General features: G+C 37.0%; 1 protein-coding gene across 1 annotated transcript in view; it reads left to right on the top strand.

Annotated features, from left to right (window-relative positions):
- Window positions 1-23,550, top strand: part of celsr3 (cadherin, EGF LAG seven-pass G-type receptor 3) — a 100,999-nt gene that overhangs the window by 29,257 nt on the left and 48,192 nt on the right. Inside the window, exons 6-12 of the mRNA XM_055223352.1 lie at window positions 820-1,108; window positions 15,040-15,262; window positions 18,324-18,439; window positions 18,571-18,659; window positions 19,293-19,307; window positions 20,598-20,755; window positions 23,280-23,443. Coding sequence (XP_055079327.1) covers window positions 820-1,108; window positions 15,040-15,262; window positions 18,324-18,439; window positions 18,571-18,659; window positions 19,293-19,307; window positions 20,598-20,755; window positions 23,280-23,443 — 1,054 coding nt within the window. The remainder of the gene's footprint in view (window positions 1-819; window positions 1,109-15,039; window positions 15,263-18,323; window positions 18,440-18,570; window positions 18,660-19,292; window positions 19,308-20,597; window positions 20,756-23,279; window positions 23,444-23,550) is intronic.

The raw sequence follows: 23,550 nt of genomic DNA, 5'->3' as shown, positions 1-23,550 counted from the left end.
ATATATATATATATTTGATGGTATTTATGAAAATTATAATTCTTTTTTGACATTCTACAGTGATTAATGCATGAAAAATTACAAAACGTAATACCTTTCAAGTACCAATAAACTTAGGCAGAGTGGCCAAATGAAAAAAAGAAACTTGAGTAGAAAATTACGACAGAGTGTAAGGGTCACTTTTTAAATTATGTGGGCGCTACAAGAATAAAGTCATAGCATTTCGACATTAAAGTTGTAATTTTACAAGAATAAAGTCGAAGCCAGAAAAAGTCATAATATTACGAGAATAAAGTCATATTTTTATGAGAATATAGGCTGCTGTGTGTGAATGAGTGACCAGTGCGTTATGCAGAATTTGGAGCATTTTGTTCAGATATAGCAATTTATTCCAAATCTGTCTGGTTCCTCTGACTAAACAAACTCAAATGCTGGCAGTGTCCCTTCAAAGTACGTATACTGATTATAGTGTGGTGATGGTGGGCTAAAAGACACACTATTTCATCGTGCATAAACCCCAGTTTAAAGTTTATCTGAACAAAATGCTCCAAATTCTCCATAACGCACAACGCACTGGTCACTTATTCACGCACAGCAGCCTATACCCTCATAAAAATATGACTTTATTCTCGTAATATTACGACTTAAATTCTTGTAATTTTTTTTATTTAAGTGACCCTTATACTCGGTCATAGAAAATCATACTAAAGTGGACTTGTGAGGCAGATATTGCTTTACTTCATGTAGGGGGTGCTCTACCAATCAGAAACAGCCAAAATGGGGAGAAGAGAATTATTTGTCTTGTATGTTTGCTTGTAGGTCCTCCCGTTTGATGATAATGTGTGCCTGCGGGAGCCCTGTCAGAACTACATGAAGTGCATCTCCGTGCTAAAGTTCAACTCCTCCGCTCCGTTCATCTCGTCCAGCACCATCCTGTTCAGACCCATTCACCCCATCGCTGGTCTGCGCTGCCGCTGCCCCCTAGGGTTCACTGGAGACTACTGTGAGACGGAGATCAACCTGTGCTATTCCAACCCCTGTCTGAACGGAGGAGTGTGTGCCCGCAGGGAGGGCGGCTACACCTGCATCTGTAGAGAGAACTACACAGGTGAGATGCATGGTTTAAGACTGGTTAGTTATTTGGTTTAAGTTATTGTTAAAGCTGCTTGCAATATAGCGATAATAGGGTTTTTGTGAAAGTGACAAAGTGTTTTTTGTTATTTTTGTGTACTCCCGTATCCCCCATCATCATAAAACATGCAAAGTAGGCAAATTCTTCTTCTTCTTCCTCCTCCTACTCCTGACCGGACTCAGATCTGGTGTAAAATTTTAGAAGACAGAGAAGCAGACAAGGACTTCTGTAGTTTTTCAAATTAGATTAGATGTACTTTATTAATCCTTTTCAGGAAATTATTTTGTTGTAGTAGACTTTTTGGATCTTTCTACCATGTTCTATCTTTGTTCCCTCATCAAAAACAAGCTTGAAGAGGTTTTAGATGTCACCCATGCATGTTTGAGTAATTTTGTGATCTCCTTTCTTACGGTTAGCTGTCAGATTCTGTCCAGTGTTCAGCCCACAAGCCTACGTCACCCATGCTCGCACGACAATTCTCCATAAATATACAAAAGCATGATACAAAATGGTTCATAACGGAGTGGAGCATGCAAAGGGAGGGGAGACTCAGAGCATCAAAAATGAAAGTGAAACTTATAAAACACGTTAATACATTGTTTTCCAAGTTTTATTTTGACCAATAAGACACTTTTAATTGTACAAATGCAAGACAGAAAAGCTTGTTGCCATACTTTGGAACATGCAGGCAAAGCAATAACATCTCCATAGAGACCTGTGTTGCACCCTGTAATCATGAAGGAAGAGATTGCAGACCAGGTAGAGAGTTGAAAGAAGTTTATCTGATCAGATGAATGAAGTTACAGACAGCAGGCACATGCATTACGTTTCGGAGGAGGTTTCCAGTACTTAAAGCCCCTTCAAGGTACTATCTATAGAAGGCAGGTCTTATAAGGACTTAACTCATTTTACATACTGTCCGTACAAGGTCACAAAGAGATGTATGGTTAGCTGTTTACAGAGAGATAGAATACGTCACTAAGAGATGCCTGCAGTCACTAAAAGATGGATTACTAGACCCCTTGGCAACCTGCAAAGGAATACCAGTATCATGTGACCGAAGCAACTGGTTCTAGTGAAGACATCTTAAAATAAGTTTGTTTCACATTCTTACAGAGAAACGAGTTCACCTTCATGCTTAAGACACAAAGTAATCAACTCAAGATTTAAGAGTAAAGAAAAAACTCATGCTTTCACACCCTACACGACAAAAGTTACATGGTGCTTTTTAGTATAAAAGTTGTTTGTAAACCCATAACAGTTGACGCATGTGGGGATTGTAGGCAGCCCCACCCATGCTCTCTAAACCAATAGAAAATCACTAAGTTACTCAATATCGCTGATAGAGACGATGAAAAATGCACTATTATATATTGAGTATGGGGTTGAAAATAAGCCTGATGGTCATAATGGTGTGCCAACTGACAAAATGCTGAATACGGACCACCATGAGATGTACTGTGACTCATTGTAATTCCATTTGCCTGCTCTCTTCTAATGCTTTTCCATTAGATGATATAGCGATCGCAAAGCTAGTGTTAGATTTCAACATCAAATTTCATCTGCTTGGTTATTGATATAGACATTATTATTCATTTTGTTGAGTTAGATCCTTGCTTCTCATACATCAACAGGTGTATTTTCCCTTCTTTCTATCTCCCTGCGTAAGTCTAACCGTTTGTAGAAGCCTGTTTATGTCAGGGTGTCCCACATCGACGTTGTTCTTTGGTCTAAAAAAAAAAGACATGAAAACGCGTAGACTGCTGCCTCCTGGGAAGAGTCTCCACCTCCGTTTACTTCAACACACTCACTCAAAGAGATTGCAAAGAGACGCGAGTTGAGAGAGAGAGCGAGAGAGCGAGACGGGGAATACCAGCAAATGTGGATCATAATGATGTTTGTGTCACGAAAAATATTTTGACAACTCTGACGCACGAAGGAGGAATATGGTCATTTGACGCTCCTTTTTAGTTCAATAGATAGAGATGTTAAGATGCAAACTACCGTGATGGGTTGGCAGTTTGATAATGCATATTGTTGTTGAGCCATTGAGCAAGACACTGTGCCATGTTAGGGTGCCCTTTTCAACATCTGAGAAACCTTTTTTCCCCATCTCAACAATCTGTAAACAAACTGAGACTATCAATTCAAAACCGAATCCTCCATCTTATTCTGACTCTATTTTAGATCTTGCCTAGACCTGGTTTTGTCTTGGCTTGGTTCTGGTTCAGATCTGGTTAAAGGTTCTGTACCTTTTATTGTCTTAAGAGATGACAAAAGCAGTGGTTATTCCTCACTTACCATATGCATCTGAGCATCCAAATTATTCACTGCAATGAGATTATAAGTGTTTTTTTACAACTTTCAGAGGCCAGAGTTGAGATTACTCTTCCCGTAATGCTAACAATGATTCCCAAACAATGAGACACTTTATACTTAGATGCAGACAGCACATTGCTTTAACCTCTGTAAGAACTGCTTATACAATATATCTGTACTGGGGCAAGAAAGATTGCTCAAATTTATGTGAAAAAATCAGGTACAGGCCCTTTAAGACCGGGTTCAGTAAAGCCAGTGAAAAAACAAGATGGGTAGAAACAGTTATTACTCAATCCAGCCCAGATCAATACCAGTACATGTGTCACTATACCCGAAAGTCGTGTCCCAATTGTCGACTGTTACATTGTATACTGCCTGCGCACTTGTATTTTGCTCTAAACGCCATAGTAGAGTTATAACAGACAGTGAGGAGAGTGTCTGGGGAGTCTTCACTTTTATTGAGTAGCACACAGCAGCTGAAGAATACAGAAAGAACAAAACAATGAATGAAAAACAGACTGAACTCCCACTGAGCCAGCTGACAGACAGAAGAATAGGATTGGACAAACAAAAATAAGAACTATGTATTAAAGGAATAGTCAGGTGTTAATGTAGATGTCCTCCTTGGGTTATTGTGGCAGAGTGGTTCTCCTGTCTGCTGTCTCTCAGTAAGGAGGTTGTGGGTTGAACTCCTGATCTTTCAGAGTGGAGTGAATATGTCCCATACCTTACTGGGTACATTTACAAGGCCAACAAAAATCAGATAGATATAATCAGATTTAGGCTACCATAAATCCAATTGAATATTGGGTTGTGGCAAGGTGCCAATTAAAACTGACAAATTATAGAATTTAAATGTGTAATGATTCGATTTTTGATGTGCACGCAAACACAGCCATTCTTTCAACGTCAAGTTAACCAATCAATCTAAATATCCCATAGAATGACTGTGAGAGTGAGTGGTTGTCTGCAAATGTATGTCTCCATGTCTATGGACTGGAACTCTGTCTGGATGTGCCCCACTCTAAGATCATAGTTGCTGCAAATTTTTGTCAATAACTTATCCCAATAATTAAGCATCAAGAAGATAAAGCAATTGAAATTAGAAAGTGTGCCTGCAGTGATATAATTCTTTTATCATTCAGAACTTAAAAGCGCTGTAGCTGATTTTTACAGTCCAAAAAAAAAAAAAAAACGTGAAAAACAAAACTAGTTCATTTTAAATGGTTTGCAGTAGTCCAAAGGTATTCCTAACGTTCTCGTTTATTCCGAGCCTCCTAATTATTCAGGACAATAAAACACTTATAATTAGATGCAGACAGTGTGCAACAGACTTATTTTGACCTCAAGAGCTGCAGATACAATATTTTTGTTATGGAGCAAGACAAATTCTGCTCAAATACATAGGAAAAAACAGGTAAAGTCATCTTTTAACATCAACCCAAAACATGACAATATTATGTAAGACACTCTGCACACATACAATACATGTGAACTGTAAGCCAAAAAATTCCGTCAGAATACTTTTCCATATTCATCAGTAAGTGTTAAATATTAAATAATAAAGCTGTATGGTATTTTTTTAAAACAAAATAACATAAAATGTATCTCCTTTTACCAACCTGAGCTTCAGGAAACCAGCCAAATCATCCAAGAAAGTGGTAGGAATAGAGCAAGCCTTTGATAACATCTGGCTTTGTCGATACTGTGGTTGAACCAAGCAGACAGATCCAGCTTTGGGGCAGAATTGGAGCAGCATCCTCTGGGGGGCGCTGCAGTGGTGAAGGTCAGAGGAGTGATCACAGACTGGAGATGTACTGGGGGATTTTGGAGCCGTTTTAGGGGCTTATGTGGGCGGGTGGGCTGGTCTAGACTGGAGGGAAAAATGGGGAAATAGAAGCATTGATTTTACTCTAAAAATAATGACTCCCCAATGATTTTATACATGTACTGTTCAGACAATAAACAATGTGCCTTTGTCTTTGGATAGAACTGTTGTTGTATTCATTTGGACTTGCACAGTTAAGCCAAATGTCCAAAAATGAATCTGCCATCATAAAAAGGCAAGGCAAAATTTACGTAAGACAAGATAAGACACAAGATTTGGCCCACGACAATGAGATACTCTGAGATTTTGAGACATAAATTGTGTTTTCAATGAACTATTTTGGCTTCACCATTTTTATTTACTCGTGAGATCATGTGTCATGAGATTTTAGATTTTTCTCAATAAATACTGCATAGTTAGTTTGTTGTTTACCTTTTTTTTTTTTTTTTTTTAGACCAAAACCTACTAAGGAAAAAATTACTACATTTGCTTGGGGTATTTATAATTTTGGGCTTAACTTACACTGTCTGCTGTTTTATTATTTTGGTTTATAAAATGTTACTATTAATTTGTAGTCTTGTAGGTGATGAAATCATGTGTTGTCAAAGTAAATAGATTAATTAAAATATATATAATATGGGGCAAATAAAAACTTAAATTTCTTATATGGAACTTGCCCCATCTGTGATATAACAGAGTTATTTCCCCTGTCTGCTTTTCCAAATCTCATTCTTTATTCTGCTCTTTACAACCACATTAGTGAGTTAAAGGCTCATTAGTGACTGTGTGTTAATCAGGAGTTCATTATGGACTAAATAAGAGCATTTCTCTCTGCTCTTTCTCCACACCTGACGCTTACTCCCACATTTTATACAAACTTCAGATTCAGACGATAATCTAATGTTACACACTTAACTGTAAGAAAAAATAAATAAACCACTAATAGTCTGTGTCCCAGTCCAGGCTTGCTGCAAATATACAAATGCCAAATAGTACCATATTATTCATTTTTTTCTTGAAATTTGATCATAAATATTAAACCCTATACACCAAGCTTACCTCAAATAACTTAAATAAGTTAAATAAGTTAAACTGCCTAAGTTAAACTGCCTTTGCTGTTTATGATAGCAGTACTGCTAATTCTTCATTTCGAGATGCTCCATTCTTTAGTGTTGCCTGTAGAGGGTGACATAAATCTCAAAAAGACACTTATATAAAACCTTAACTTGATTAAACAATATTGGAGATACGGTATACTTGTTCTTGTTTATAATCACACTACTAACTACTACATTACAGATTTGTAATAAAAAAAAAACCAAAAACTTTTCTTAAAGTGGGATATTATGCAAAATAGAATTTTTATTTCATTTCTTTTTATCTTTGTATCATGTAATAACACTCCCTTATCAAAACCATGCCTGAAGAGGTTTTAGCTGTCATCCATGCATGTTTGAGTATTTTAGCGATCTCTCCTGGGCCCTATTCAAACCCTCCTCCTGTTGTTAGCTGCAAGATTCTGTGCAATGCTCAGCCCAAAAGCCTATGTCATCCATTCTACATGACAATTCTCCATAAATATACCAAAGCATGATACAAAACATTACACAACAACTTGACAAACCTGATGTGATGTGCAGTAGTTTCATTAGTGGGATGCACGCCAGCTGTGTTGTGATTTCGGTTTGAAGGAGGAGTGACTTAGTGACTCAGAGCATCATAAACAAAAGTGGAACTTATAAAACATGTTAATACATTGCGTTCTGTGAATTTACCATTTTCAAAACAATAAAAGGTAACATGGTGATCTAAATATGTTATGTATTAGCAATTAATACCCCATAGAAGTCAAATACCCTTCTTTAAACCTTTTTATTTTTTTTATTTTACATGTAACATTAACACATTTTAAACCATTTTAGAAATTTTACTGCAGCCAGAAAAATTTTTTTGAATCCATATTTTCTTTCCCCGTAGGTGAGAAAAGGTGGCATCTGTCAAACCCAACCATGAAATCAAACCATAAGAGACAACTCCTCTCTACCTCTCATGCACTACATCTCAAGTCAACATGCAACAGCAGGCCTACAGCTATTTAGCCCACTACTCTCCACCACAACCGGCACAGGGTAGAGGAGAGAGGAGGCTATGGAGGTGTTTCGGACCCACGGGACCACATGCTTGTTTGAATGGGAGAGGATAGGAACGCTGGGGGGCCACACCGATCCAGCTTTGATGAATAAAACATTGTGTGAATGCATTAAGTCTGAGAGGAGTGGGTTATATTTAGAGACAGAGCACAGGAAGGAACGAGAGAGAAGTGGGACGCGCCTGGATCTGAACAATAGAATTATTAAGTTGTAGGTTTTCACATGAGTCAGGAGTTCTGGAGTTGAGAATGGAGAGTTTTGAAATGAGAGTTATAAAGTACTTGAATCGGCAGAAGAAAAGTAGTGAATGGTATTTTTTGGGAGAAATATTTGTGTTGTATTAGTTCTCTCTGGTGCTGGTCCACTTAAAATATAAATTGGTACATTTTATTTAAAGGGCACATTATTTCTTTTTTTAAAGCAAATTTTGAGCAAAAAGTTCAGATACATTATACAGTACAGATATGTTGTATAAGCAGCTCTTTAGGTCAAAATAAGTCAGCTGTGTACTGTCTACACCTAATTATTTTCCATTAAATCAGGAACTCAACTTCATTCTGATCTCTGAAAGCTGTGAAAAGCGCTTATAACTCATTGCAATGAATAATGATGATGCTCGAAATGCGTAAGGTAGGTGAGGAATAAGTTTAGACCCAAACCGCTTAAAATGAATTAGTTCTGTTTTTCATGTTTTTAGACAGTAAAAATCTGGTACATCACCTTTAATGAGCCATTTTCTTGTAATCAATAACACTGTATAAAAAGGTTGGTTTCAAGTTCCATAATTGAACCTGAACCTTGAAGCAACTTGAATAAGTGTGTATAACTTGAGCTATTGGCCTATTTTGGACTATTTTGGACTTTTCATTATTTAACTTACTAATAACTAATCATGCTTTTAACTTTAATATAGGAATTTTCAAGAAATGCTCATTGTACTGCGTTTCAGTCCACGCCTCACAGCTGCAGCCCCTCCTTATTTTTACCCCCCAAAAAATCTAGGAGGCAAACATCTGGCTATCCTCAGTTACACATGGAGTAAACCTCACTGCAGGGGTAAACTCTAAATAGTTCAAAAACAGCTTAACTTTGGTGTGGTCTTAGTTTTGGGGGAAATCAGGCAGAATGGGTAGGTGGTATTAATATTAAACCATAAATTGCATAAAAACTTTTCCAATCACAGAATCATCCATCCACTGCAAAGTTGGTAGCTTAAAATAAGTAATAACAAAGCAATTTACTTCTCTATTTCAAATTTTCTCAAGAGTAAGTACAGAATAAAACCAGTGTCCACCAAACGTTCCTCAGAATGCCTTTCTTTGCTTTTGTTGCAGCTGTGATTGGAGCCTGCTGACTGGCATTTTGAGTTAAATTCACATGCACATTGGTGCTCTTGGCTGGTGGTGGCATATGTCAGCAGATATACGCAGGTGCTGAATTCACACTAAAAATAACACAATCTCTACACTCAGCCCTGAAGGTTGGTCGCCATGGCAGCTGTCAATCAAAACCAGTTTGTCCATCAAATACTGTTTTACTGCTATGTTTCAGAATTGTCACTTTTTTTTTTATAAAGGTGCACAGTATATCTTTTTTGGTGCAGAATCTGCTACCCAGTTGTCCCCAAGGAGTTATTGCTCTGCCTGAAATATTCTGCACTATAGAGCTTTTGGAGGGTTTTTTATCACAAAATGTAGATTATGATTTATCTTAAAACTAATCAGATTTTGCCTTAACTATGTGGACATCTGGTTTACGTTTCACCTTCTTATATCATCAAAAAGGTCTCTGGACAAATTTGGGAAAAATATACTTTATTATAAAGCCTTGGACCTGTAATGTTTACTGATATTCACAGTTTAAATTATGTAAAATTGATAAATCAGTCAAGGCTAAATCACCCCATGTCAATGTAATAAGTACACAAAAAACGTTGATTTAAAATTAGTTTGTGATTAAATTTTCTACAATTGATATTATTTTATTAAGCAAATAAATGTGTTTAGAAAAAAGCAGTTAGGTTTGCTCCTCTTCAAACTTCTCTCTCTCTGCCTAATTAATACACTATGATGTTAATCAATAATACACAAGTGCACAGTTTTGAATCATTATGAAACAATAGTTGTATCATACAAATACAATCAAATAAAAAAAACAAAAACAATATTGATGTAAAAATACATTTATAGTTTAATTACAGTATGGCATGATTAGCTGCTAACCCGTTTAGCTGCAGAAATCCACTTCTAAGTCAATCTGGAGCTTTGTAAATGTGATATAAGGCTCAGATTTTCTTCAGCCCTGGACAATGTGTGCATCCTTGGTGTGCAAAAATACAATCTCTGAAACAGTGATAAAGTTTGTTCATTATGACTGACGCCGTTAGTTTCTATGGGAATTGTAGGTGTATACCAGGATTGTGTGCAAGTGCAAGAGCTCTATGGTATTAAACCTTTCTATGTTGCGTGTTGCGTACAGTAATGTTTATTGCCAAAACACCTTCAAAAACATGCATTCTTATAGTGAGCGTGGTCACTTCTCCACACATCTGTCCTGTAACTTGGTCTGGTGTTATCACCTGCTTGTCTCCATGGAGATGGAAAGATTTAATGCTATATCGTGGAGCATTCCAGGCAAGGCAATAACATCTCAATGTTGCAGGGTCTTGTAAATATTTACTTCATTTTGTAACTGTAAAAAAATAATTTAGCAATATACATTTCAGCTAATTACAAGCCTATTTTAAATAACTTTTTCCTTCTATTTGTTTGCTTACAAAGCTGGTCAACAAGTAAACAATACATTAACCCATTCCACAGATCAGAATCAGTAACTGTAAAATGTAGCCCACTTATGTTTTAATACTGTATTGAGACGGCTAATTGTACATAACATTACTCCTCCTCCTAGCTATAGCGTGTGTCCGTCCTTGTTTATTGTCCCCCTCCTCTCCCATTAAACAAACACCACAGGAACCAATTACAGTTCTCCTTCTTTGTCTGATCCACTCAGACAAACAGCTCCTCATTAATATTAAAATAAATAAATAGGGTTTAAATCTCATGAATAATTCCAGATTCTTATTATGCGGGAAACAAGTCAACAGACGGTACTTAAATGCAACAAAGGAGGTGCGGTATAGTAAAATTCTAGCAAATCTTTGTGAAAAATAAGCATACATGATAATTTTTAGCATTATTCAAAGTAAAATAGCAAATGTGCCATCTTAAAGGCCCTCTAACCAATATTTCCCATATATTTAAGCTAAATTTATATTGCCCCATTACAGATGTATTGTCAAGGCAGCTCCTGAGGTCAAAATAAGTCTGCTGCATTTACTTAGAAATTGCTACCATGCTAAGTGTTGTCAGCTTTACCGCCACGGCAAAACTCCACTCTGCTCCAAAGTGCTTGTAAACTCATCATGGTAAATAATTAGGAATGTTCGGAATGCATAAGGTAAGTGAGGAATAACAAAATCATGTACAGTGTCTTTAAATTGTTTAGCTAGGAAATGTTCCGTAAGGGGTTAGAAGTGCAATATTTCTTGTTCAAATTGAAGACATGCTGAAAAAGTGGACTAATAGCTTGCGTGGCTTTTCCTGGTAATGTAACTTGAAGCACAGTTAATGGCCTCTAAATGATGGTGTGGTTTGGAAACTGTGTTGTGTGCTATATGGAACACAATCTAATAGTTTTACAGGGAGGAAAGCATTAAGCAGCATGACTGTATGTGACCACTCCCTTTGAGTTTCACCACAAAGAGTTTACAGTACGGTGTAATGGTATGGATTTGTAAATGTGTATGTGTTGTGTTATGTCAAATTATGTTTTATATTGTCATTTATCCACAAAGATGAAGACGGCTCAATGTGTTAATTCAGTAATTCATTGATTTATGGTGGGATATGGTGTACTTGTATTATTAATTATCTCACAAAATTATTTTTATTTTACCTGCGCATTTTGAGTTAATGGGATTAATTGGGGCAGTTGGAAGAAACCCACCCAGACACAGGGAGAAACATGTAAACTCCACACAGAAAGGTTAGCTATGTGGTAATATCCATAATAATATACATTTTTAGGGTTGTTTTTTTTTTTTTTTTTTTTTTTTTTTTTTTGGAAAGTCAATGGAAAAAATGAATGGGAGATTTACTTTGGACCCAGGGGTTTGGTGGTCACTGCTGAGCTCCACTGAATGCATTAGAATAAAGATAAGTCAAACATGCATGAATCACTAAATACGACGTAGTGGGTAAATAAATAAAGTCAATTAAAGGTCAATTTTGCAATATGTCTCCTTTAACCAATCACAGTGAAGTGTATCGATGAACCGTGATGAAATTGCAAACCTGATCTAAGTAACCAAGTGTAAGTATAAAAAAACTTGGTATAAATCTTTTGGCATAATACCCAACGCCCCTCCCTGTATCAATCCTAGTAATTGACCATGTCCTCTCCCTTCTTCTTTCTTGCTCTGACTTCTGATCACCGCCCTAAGCCTCTGTCTTTGCTCATCGAGCGCTTGTCTGATCCGTTCCATCTCTGTCTGATAAAACCTCAGAGGTGAACTTACAGGGCATTACGTCATGTCTGCATCTGTTAGTCTAAAATGAAAAATAAAAATATGTACAGCTTTGGGCCTTGGCTCCTGTAACTGCATCGACAGAAACTGAGCAAAGATAAGCACTACAGCCTCAGGACTATGGCAACGGTCCAGTCCGGACAGACACAGCAGAGGGAATGGATTTTGAATGGTAGACTTTGCAGATTTTAAGACAACATACAAAACATGGCGTTCATTTAAAGAGGTGGTATTTTACTTCTATGGACTATTAACTGCTAACACATACTTAGATCACCATGGTACCTTTTTATTGTTTTGAAAATGCCATATTTACTTTTGTTTCGGATGCTCTGAGTCCCCTCTACCTTTGCTCTCTGCGCTAACTCACTCTCCTTTCAGAGCGCTATTGCTCATTAAGTTGTTGTGTACAATTTTGTGTCATGCTTTTGTATATTTATGGAGAATTGTCATGTGGGAGAATGGGTGACGCAGGTTTGTGGGCTGAGTATTGAACAGAATCTTACAGCTAACCATAAGGAGGGTTTGAATTGTGTCCGGGAGAGATCGCTAAATTACTGAAACATGCATAGATGACATCTAAAACCTCTTCAGAGATGTTTTTGGATGAGGGAACAATATTAGAACATGGTAGAAAGCTCCCAAATGTCGATTTTGCATAATACCACTCTAGGTTCAGTTCTGGTGGTACTTAAAAGCTAAAATATATTACATTTTGGTGTGGACATTTTGTGAGCCACTGCAGATGCATTGAGAACGCATCTTCATTCATATATTTCTACAAACAAATATGCATTTAAAACCATTTAGTGATACATTTTGTGAACAACCTTTTAATCTTACCAAACACATTTCCTCACCTTGTATGCATAGAATTGTTCTGACCATATTTGGTAGCTTTTCATTCACACAGCATTTGTTCATTGGTCCAGTCCAAGCCTAATTTGCATATGAAAACTCCGGGCCTTCCAGGTGTTTTGCTGTGAATAAAGCAACATTTGTAATCTGCCTTTTGAAAAAAAATCCCTGTAAAAGTGAGATTTTAAGCAGGAAGCTGTAGATTGGCGCGTGTGACCTTTCAGTGAAGTCTGGAGTGACGTGGCTGAGTACACTGCATCTGCAATAATGAGGTTATTTTGGGATTGGACTAATGAAAACCAGTGTTGTTATGCACTGACAGAAAATCGTCACCCAGTGCAACAGATGCTCTTGTATATTGGCAAAGAGAAAATTTCAAAACAAAGAATGCGTCCATATATGATTTTTGAATTTATTGCCATAGTTGGTATGTGTTTGCCCTCTGACCATGCCTTGCCTTTCTTGTTGTGTACCTGTAAGATACAATGTTCACATCAAAAGGGCATCTGAAGTAGAAAACAAAATTAAAATAAAAATACAAAATAGTTTTGATCAGATGTTCTGAGCCCATTATGTGTCAATCTATGTTTTTAGTGCTACAGGTAATCGGAACAGCCTAAGATAACCTCCCACTCTATATCTTATGGTTTTACCTTCTCTCTCACTGTCATTCACCTTTACTGTAAATTCCCTAGCTAATCTTTTCCAGAAAGATTGAGTACTAACCACTCTGCCACTATAATGATCCACGGGTGTCAAAGATTATAACTAAATAATCTTCTTTAACATGTTCTCTGGTAACCTGGGTAGAAATATGTAAAATCTATCTCTGTACACAATTTCTTTATGTGCAAAATTATAATTGACTTCCAAACCTACCAGTTTTCCAATCACATTTTGCAAGCAAGTCATTCTGTCCTCTCCAGTCTGCTGCACTGAAGATAGTGCATCAAAGGCATATTTATTTGTACCACTTACCTTCCAAGTCGATGAGAAAATTAAACTTGTATGACCATAAATGATTCATGGTAAGAGTGATTTCTGTCCAGCTAAGTCAATTTTACTTTTATAAAATTAGAGTATTTCATAAATCATTAGTATTCAAGAGTAAACTACAGTATTTGCGCAGAATATGAATGTAATGTTCTGAGTGTTTTCTAAAGGAGCAGAGCTAAAGCAATAGTAGATTTATAATTGGCTAGAGTCCATTCAAATCCCCATAGTGTAACAGAGTGCTGACAGATGATTAGGAGAATATTTTATAGCGATGGCGTTTATGGCATTAATCTAAACTAATCAGCGAAGTAGTCAATACTGATTTAACACCTGCCAACAAATGTAATGTTGAATTTATGATTTAAATGTGTTATGTAAACAGACTTGTCCAGCATGGGTACAGGAAATGTAGATTGGTAGATGGTTTGTAGTGATTTCTCCCCTTGCACAAATTGCTAAATGAGAAAAAAAAAGAAGAAGAGTTGTTGTTGAGTTGTTAATGGTCTTGCTATGATCATTGGAGTTCAATTTTAAGGCCATACTTGGGCAAGACACGTTACCCATGTGTCCTTACCATATTCCATAGGATTTATGGGTGGTAGATATGGTCAATATTTTTAAGTATCGATGATGTCAAAATGGTTACAACATAACCTGCTGTGTAAGCTTAAGGTATGCAGCAACATTTTTGTACTTTTGTGTTCCAAATTAAATAATGGGATAAAATGAAAGAAAAAAAAATGTATGTGACGTGAATTATATTTCAAGAGCATCACAATTTTGACATTAGAAATATCCAAAAGGCTTTTTATTATAAGCAGTATGACCAGAACTGAAGAAGCCGTTTGGATCAGCAGCAAAATGTCTTTTTTGTCCAACTGACAGAATTTAATTTTTCTTTTGCTATTGATCATACTTGGACAACTGAGGGACTACACAGACATCTTATACCTGGCTTGAGCTCTAGATAATTTTAAAGCTATTCAGGAAATATCTGTCCTGTGACTGACTTTTTTTTAGTATCGATACCTGCTCAAATGATCTGCTTTTGATACTAGTGTTAGTATTGATTAGTATATGCTTTTTGATACTTTTGACAACCCTACTTTGAAAATCATCCTGTTTTTCTGTGAATATAAAACCTATTGACCTCTCTCCCTTCCCTCAGGTGAGCGCTGTGAGCTGGACCGTCGTCAGGGCCGCTGTGTCCCGGGCGTGTGCAGAAATGGGGGCACATGCAGAGAGCTGTCTGGAGGAGGCTTCAGGTGTGAGTGTCCAGCTGGAGAGTATGAGAAGCCCTACTGCACCGTCACCGCACGCTCCTTCCCCCCCAAGTCCTTTGTCATGTTCAGAGGGCTGAGGCAGAGGTTCCACCTGTCTATATCTCTATCGTAAGTACTGCAGTTATTAAACTGCTGCACTCTCTACCTCTACTACTAGTATTAATACGACTTCTAACACTACTACTACTACTAGCATATATAGTCTGAAATAAAAAATATACAGAACTTGAAAATATTATTACTAGCCAGGCTGAGGCAGAGGTACCACCTCCCTACATTCCTATTTTTTAATGAAGTCTAAAATGTGGGTGTGGCAAACCTGCAAAACATACATGTAGTTTGTTGTAGATAATTGAAATATGACACAGACATCCCTCTTGCCGTACTGAACAAAAAAGCCAATGAGGACACACATATTTGCAACCATGTTGCCATGGTAACATCCAACATTTGTCAAAGAAATAGATTTAGGTTTTGGTTAACTGTGATGAAAAAAATTGTAGAAATTTGACACATATTCCACACATTATCCTGAACAAAAACCACAATGAAGGTGGTCGTGATGCAGGGGTCATGATGCAGGGGTCGCGATGTAGGGGTCGATCCAGGCGGTTGGGATGTGGAGACAAGAGGCAGGATCTTTACGGTGGCACGTATCCCGCAGTCGAAAGGGGTGGCGAGGGCCTTTATCGTCGTGCTTGGCTTTAATTCTAGGTTAGTTCTGGTTTAGTTATGGTTTAGTCATAGTTAAATTCTGGCTTAGTTTTTGTTGGTATTTCATTTTGTATTAGTACCGATTTGGCAATTTAGCAATTTTTACTTTTTTTATTCTATTTTTCCCCCAAAATTTATATTATCATTATCATTATCATTATCATTGAAACAGATCTAGATATTTTGTCCAATCCCAAATTGTAGCGTGGCATGTACCTAGCTGGTCATAATATAAATACATATATACATATATAAATAGATATATATATAAATGAATAAATACTATACTGTTTTCAATTTTAAAATCAATAAAATACAGTGTCCTAATTTTCACTTCTATAGACAAAAATGCTACTTCTCCTGCTGCTGCTAGTACTATATTTTGTAAATTCTACAAAAATAGGCCTGTTCATGCTGCAAAATATACATGCTACTTCATCATCTACTGCTAATGCTGCTATCCTCGACTTTCTCACTACTGAACAGTGCAGGCATCCCCCTCTATCTTAGCTTTTCCCATGAATAAAGATGCACTCATTCACGCCTACTAGTTCTAGTACTTTGATTCACTGCCCCTCAAGTCTCCTTTTGCCTTTAATCTACTACAACTCAATCCCATCCTTTTATCTGTCACTTACTGTTGTCTCACACTCTGTTCTTGCCCCACAATACCCTGACACAGACAAATCCTACATTTAAAATTGACTCTTCAACATCATATCACAAATGGAACAAAAACGTGATTTTTTTTTTTTTTCAATGTGACAATTCTCTGCCTTCACAAATCAATGTACGTATGGCTATATCCTCTGCTCTGATGCTCATTTGGCAGAATCATGTCTGTCACCGTGGCAACAGCTGCTGACCTGTCGCCCTTAGCAACCCTCCTATCCCTCTTCTGTCCACTGAATGACTGCTTGAATGTTAGTTACCAGTTACTATGTATTCATTTAATCATTTGTAAATACTGCCCTTTTGAATTGTAATGAATTTTCTCTGTAACGGTATTGATAAAGCTACTAAAAAAGCAACATGCCCATTTGATGACTTCCCATGTTAAATACTATGTTCCATTAAAGGTGTACTCTGTAACTTTCTTGACAGGGGTCCGCCACCTGCTTGTCTCTATGGAAATGCTTGCTGCTCTATGGAGATGCTCTATGGATATATTGCTTTGTCCGGAATGTTCCACACTTGTATATCTTCATTAAACTTGTATATCTTCATAGAAACAAGCAGGTGCCTCCACCAGGTCAAGTTCCTGGTTAGATCTGTGGAAAGGTCAACTCATTCACAGTAAAATGTTTAATTGTGATATTTATTTGCCATATAAACATCTGTAATTTACAATGCAAGATTTTTTTTTTTTTATTTCATACTGTGGAGCATTTTAGGTAAAGCAATAAGATGGTAGATGGTGGATCCTTCACCAGAAAAGTTCTACACTGCGTCTTTAAATTCTATGTTGGACTGAATCATTCATCATTAGCTCATGTTACTGGAGTTTTTGTGTGAAATTGTAAGCTTTTTTTTTTATCTTATTTTATACAGGGAGAGCCCAATTAGAGGACCAGACTCTTTCTCTATGCTAATATAATTTTGTGATGTCATGTAAATCCCCGCCTAAATTAATAATCATTTCCAAAAATTCAAATTTCGTTTATATTTTTATCCACTCATCACATTTTTGAATTCACTCTTGAATAGTCTGTCCTTGCTGTGTATCTGTTGTGAAATATTCATCTGAGGCTGTAAAGTGCAGGGTTGTGGCATACATTTTTCATGCGACAAAGAACAGCAGCAGAATAAAGTGGAAAAAGTCCAAAACAAAAGGCCATGGAGTCGAGAGAAAAAAAAAACAAAAAAAAACCCCTGACATATATGGAAGACAAAATCATTCCACTTTCTATGAACTTTTTAGCGACAGTGAAATTATAGATTCGGTCATTCAGAGTTAAAGTATAATTGCATATAATCCACCAGTATTATTCTGTTAGGCTTCTTTTAAAAGCATAGAAATGTGCCATCCAACCAGCATAAATGGGCTTAAAATAATACATTTTTAAATTACACAAATTATGCAAAATTGACTTTTTCGAGCTTTTAACCATGTTGTTATATTGTTCCCTCATCAAAACCATTCCTACAGTAACATTTTGTTTCATCTACGCTGTTTTCAGTAATACACAGTAAAAAGTATGATTGAGTCCCTCTGCTGCCAGTAGATCAAGCCCTACACCAGATTTGCCAAATGCCAAACGTACTCAGAGCATGTTTAAAGGCCAACAAAAATACAAATAATGCATTATATGTGCCCTTTAAAGCAAAACTATCCTCTCTGTAAAATGCTATTTCTAATGTAATATTATACAGTTTATTAAGCAGCTACATAGAGGTTGCAATTTTATTTTATGCCAAATGAAATAAATTCTCATTTGATCCCCTTTGTTTTCAGGTTTGCGACTTTGGAGAACACAGGTCTCCTCTTCTACAATGGACGCTTCAATGAGAAGCATGACTTTATCGCTCTGGAGATTCAAGATGGACAAGTGGTCTTCAAATACTCTACTGGTAAACATCTTTTTATAGAAGTTTCTTTGCATTTTCTGCATGTTTTAAATACCTTTTCACAGCATTATAAAAATTATTTGTTGCCACTTATAACATTTCATTTCATACCCACCCTCTGTCTCCCTCCGTAGGTGAACTTTCAACCCAGGTGAGCCCCTTTGTTCCTGGGGGAGTGAGCGACGGAGACTGGCACACGGTCCACATCCGATACTACAACAAGGTCAGTGTAACTTAAAAAAATTCAACTTACTGTAAAAACAACAAACATTACATTATTATTTTAGTTGTTGTTTCTAAAGAACACAGGGGACCTACCGTTATTGCCTTGTTAAAATAATAAAGGATTTGTTTTACATTGCCACTTTTGTGACACATTTTATTTACTCAATTCTCTCCACACACTTGGTGAAAAGGAACCTCTGTATCCACGGTTTACTCTGGGGCAGACTGATGGAGGTGTTGCTACCAAATTACGCCTACAGCTTCTCTAACCATCACCAATAACACTTTTGTGGGCCTAGGCTCTACCATTGAGCCACTGCCACCACAACACACACAAATACCAACAGCTAAACTCTTAAAAGTCATTGGTTTTTATTGTATTTTGAGGATGATTTAACACATTTTTAGATATGTCCTTCTTATTACCACATGTATTCAGTATGCGACTATTCAGTGTCTTGCCCCAGGACACAACAATCGTTTGCTCTGAGGAGGCAAATTTTGAACCACTGACTCTTTGGTTGGTGGGCACATGCTAAACCTACTGCACCACCACCTCTCCCTTATATAACAAATTGACATACACTCATATACTTCATATTTTATTTACCTTATGCTGTTTTGTCCTCAGCCGGCTTTCCGTTCTGTGAGTATTTGCAGCTCATGTAATCCTAGTACACTTCAGTAGTATCCCTCTCCTTTCTGTGTACAAATACCTTTCCTTAGTGCTTCCTAATCTCAGTAGTAGTACACAGTATTTGTAGTACTTTTTTACCTCACTGTGATGTACGTAGCCTCTAGCCCCACTCCAGTTTGCATGTCGATGTCTTGTGTTTTGGGGGGATTATTTTGGTTCCAAACTGTTTCTTGTATTAATAATTCAAAATATGGGATGAGAACATGACAGAAATATCTCCCTCCTCTTCCCAAGTGGTACGGAAATGTCAACACAAGCTTCCAGGAACGATGTTTAGAGGCATAGTTAGTTTAATTCATTATTTTATTGATGTGGCGTTGTGTGTCAAAGGAAAATAGACAATTTCTCTCGCGCAAATCAAAGCTGTCTTCAACATACAGTGGCATGCTAATGAAATAACTATCAATTTATGTATTATGTATTTTTTACTATTCAGCCATAACTGGAAGATTATATGTTAATTATATATTTATTAATATTAATTATTATTTGAGTAGTTTGACTAGTTGAGATTTATGTTTACAGAGCTACTTTATTTGCATTTTTTAAAACCAAATTCCTGATTATTTACCAGAAAAGAAAATGTTATAATTTTTACTATTTGATTCAATTTCTGTAATTTATTATTGTATTTTTAAATAACTTTTCTAGCTGGTTTTAAGTTATTTTCCTCCTCTTGTCACAATCAACAACCAGTAAAAAGAATAAGGAACATTTCAAAACATTTTCAAAAACTGCAGTTCTCGTTGGGTGCAATGGTTTAGTCCTGGATTAGTCCTGGATTAGTCCTGGATTAGTCCTGGATTAGTCCTGGATTAGTCCTGGTTTAGTCCTGCTTTAGGCCTGGTTTTATCCTGGTTTAGTCCAGGTTTTGACCTGGTTTATTTCAGGGTTAGACCTGATTTACTTCCGGATTAGACCTGGTTTAGTCCCGGGTTAGACCTGTGTTAGTCCTGCTTTAGTCCTGGTTTAGTGCTGCTTTTATGATGTCTTTCTGGCATGCAGTGGGCAGTGGTCAGTGTCAAAAGTGGTGAACCAAATAGTGCAATTCAGCAGCAGTCAGCATTATAAAATACATTTAACTACAAGCCTTGTGCTTAATCCAGGCGATTGAACTTCATCTTTCTCTAGCCTGATGTGCCGAAACCCCACCTTCTTGTCTGTTACTGCCCTTTCCACATCAGCGCATACTTTTTTTTGTAACAACTGACGTTCTTATTTGTCCCTGCGTGTGTCCAGCCCCGTCGCAGTGCCATCGGGGAAGCTCAGGGTCCCTCCGATGAGAAAATGGCCGTGGTGAGTGTAGACGACTGCGATACATCCCTGTCCTTGAGATTCGGAGCTCAGCTGGGGAACTACAGCTGTGCAGCACAGGGCAAGCAGACCAGCAGCAAGAAGTGAGTATGAACCATACATTTATTTTATTCATCTGCATTGAGTAGCTTAAAGGAACTGTATGTAGCTTGCGCTCTTACGGCTTTTAAAAAGGTATTACATATCAGTATTATGCCTCATGTGAGAGGTCTGAACACCAGGTCTTGAGAACTACAACACCAAATTATAACAGAAACACCTTGGCCATCAGTACAGTACTGAAGTCCACCACTTGTATCAGAGCCAAGTAAAGTTAATAAGTAATTTTGATCCCTCCCTCTAATGCCTTTTTTTCCCCTCATTTGTCAACACAGCCAATTTGGGTCAGTAAACTCCTGTGGTTTATATTGACTCTGATGAGTTAAAATTTATTATGGCTTTTGACTTCCAGAACTTTGAATGCTACTTAACAACTGAACAGCTTTGATTGAGCATTTTAGCAACCCTAATTAGTCTTTTTTTCTGAATTCTGATCAGTTGTTGACACTATTCTGGTGTAAGACATATTTTAATGAGGAATTATGAATCTAATCTTCTAAAATCCTGCTCGACATCAAATCAGAGCTGGCACATTTCACTCGATAATTAGCACCAACCACAAACAGCACAACTCAGTGGAGAACATGTGATTTTGAGTTTTTTTTGGTGGAGGGTACACCATCTGCTTGTCTTCATGGAGATATTATTGTGTTGCTTGCATGTTCCACAGTGTAGCATTAAAGACGTGCAATTAGTTTAGGAGCCATTTCTATTGAAAGTCATATGAACACTGTATGTTTTAAGTCTTGGGTTAGTTTTGATATTAGACCTAGTTCAGACCTCTTTAGTCCTAGTTTAGACCTGATTAAACTTGTTTAATACAATTTAATGGCTTCGTCCTGGATTTGGAGCAGATTTCTGTTATGTGTTTCTATATAACCCTTAGTGTTGTTTAGATACTACAAATTTTTTTTTAAACTTAATTAAGATACTAAGGAATCGACTCTACTGAATATCAATTCCATTAACACAATGATAAATACAAAGCACTTTCTTTTATATTACCATATGGCCTTATATCTGTGTAATCCCTCAGTCATCCAGTTAGGCGCAACTGGACACAACTTGTTGATACTTGTTCAAATAAGTATCTAGTTTCAGTACTAGTTTTAGTATCGATTAGCATCTGATTTTCTATACTTATGACCCTAATAGCCCTAGTTTAAAATGAGGATATGCAAAGATTTCAGTCTTGTTTGCTGAATACATAACACCAAATATTTTCTCGTGTGCTACTTAATGTAAAAATTTTTTGAAAATTGTTTATACTTTTTCAGTTGGCAACAATAAAAGCAGCATTTGTTCTACTAGAAATTGTAAGCTCTTCGCTATAAAATCACTTCATATCAAAGTCATGCACTGATGCCTGTAACTCTTGTCTTGTTTGTCCTTGTCAGTATAACGTTGTGGCATTGCGAAAGTTAAATTAGTCGTATTTCTTTCGGTTGTAGCGAGACAGGCAGTTGAGTGTGTACACGCTATAATCAAAGACATTGGCTGCTCAAAACAAAACGTCAACACCAAGGACACTATTTCTGCTTTCTCTCCTGCACCAATTCATCGTCTTTGTGCGTTTTTAATCCTAAAATGTTCTATAGAGACAAGTTTGTTGATAAAGTCCAGCAAGTCCACAACAATATTCACAGTTTTCCTAGTGTTGGGTGTATTATTTAGCATTACTTTATCAAATGTGTGCTACGTAAGTTTAATGGTAGAGGTTCTGCCAGACTGTCTCCACGAAGACTATTGCCTGGAATATCCCACAGTATGGCATTATACCTCTCTATCTATCTCTATGGAGACAAGCCCGTGATGCAATCAGGCCAAATCAAAGGTCAGATCTGGAGAGAAAGGGTCCAGGTTTTTCAAGGTCATTGCCTAATGAAAAATAGGTTTAATATCATACTGTGGAACATTCAAGGCAAAGCAATAACATTTCCATGGAGACAAGCAATTAGTAGAACCACCACTAGAAAAATTACATAGTGCACCTTTAAGTAGATGTGGAAGCAGGAAAAGAGCAAGTATTTGTGTGAGTTGGACAAATGATGACGACTAGAATAGCATTTCCTGTCTGCAGTGTTAAACATTTATATCTGGTTTATTTGTGAGGCAGGCAGGGTTTAGTTTTAGGGTTACTTTGGGTTACCAATTACCCAAACTTACCCTAACATCATCTCATTTTTGGACTGGAAAGAATCAAGTAGGTATTCAATTCTGTCAAAGTAGTTCCTAGCTTTATCAGATTCATATGGACATGCATTCATTTCAGTTGCAGTTTAGGTGGTTTGCCAATGCACAATTAGCCCACCAAACATTTGGCTTTGTCTACTTAGTTTGAGATTTATCAAATATTTAGTTACAGAATACACACAGTAATCTGATTTTGACACAGAAATCTCATTAACCCTTTTAGCTGGTGGTTATTGTATTATTCAAAATGTATGAAGGCGTACTTGTATCCCTGTCGCATCAAAACTAACCAAGTACTTTGTCTTCACTCCTCAGATCTTTAGACCTGACAGGACCCTTATTTCTCGGCGGTGTTCCCAATGTTCCCGACAATTTCCCGTTCGGATCCCGGGAGTTCATCGGATGCATGAAAGACCTGCACATCGACAGCAAACCCCTGGACATGGCTAACTTCATCGCTAACAATGACACAATTGCTGGTCAGTAAAATATAAGGATTTTTGGATCTGATTTGTAAAGGGTGTAATAGGATAACTGTAACATCATTAGCCGCAACATTACAAATTATAACAGATTTAGTAGTAGC

This window comes from Periophthalmus magnuspinnatus, chromosome 7 (genome assembly GCF_009829125.3).
Source record: "Periophthalmus magnuspinnatus isolate fPerMag1 chromosome 7, fPerMag1.2.pri, whole genome shotgun sequence".
NCBI lineage: Eukaryota > Metazoa > Chordata > Actinopteri > Gobiiformes > Gobiidae > Periophthalmus > Periophthalmus magnuspinnatus.
This window is presented reverse-complemented; position numbering and strand designations above follow the sequence as displayed.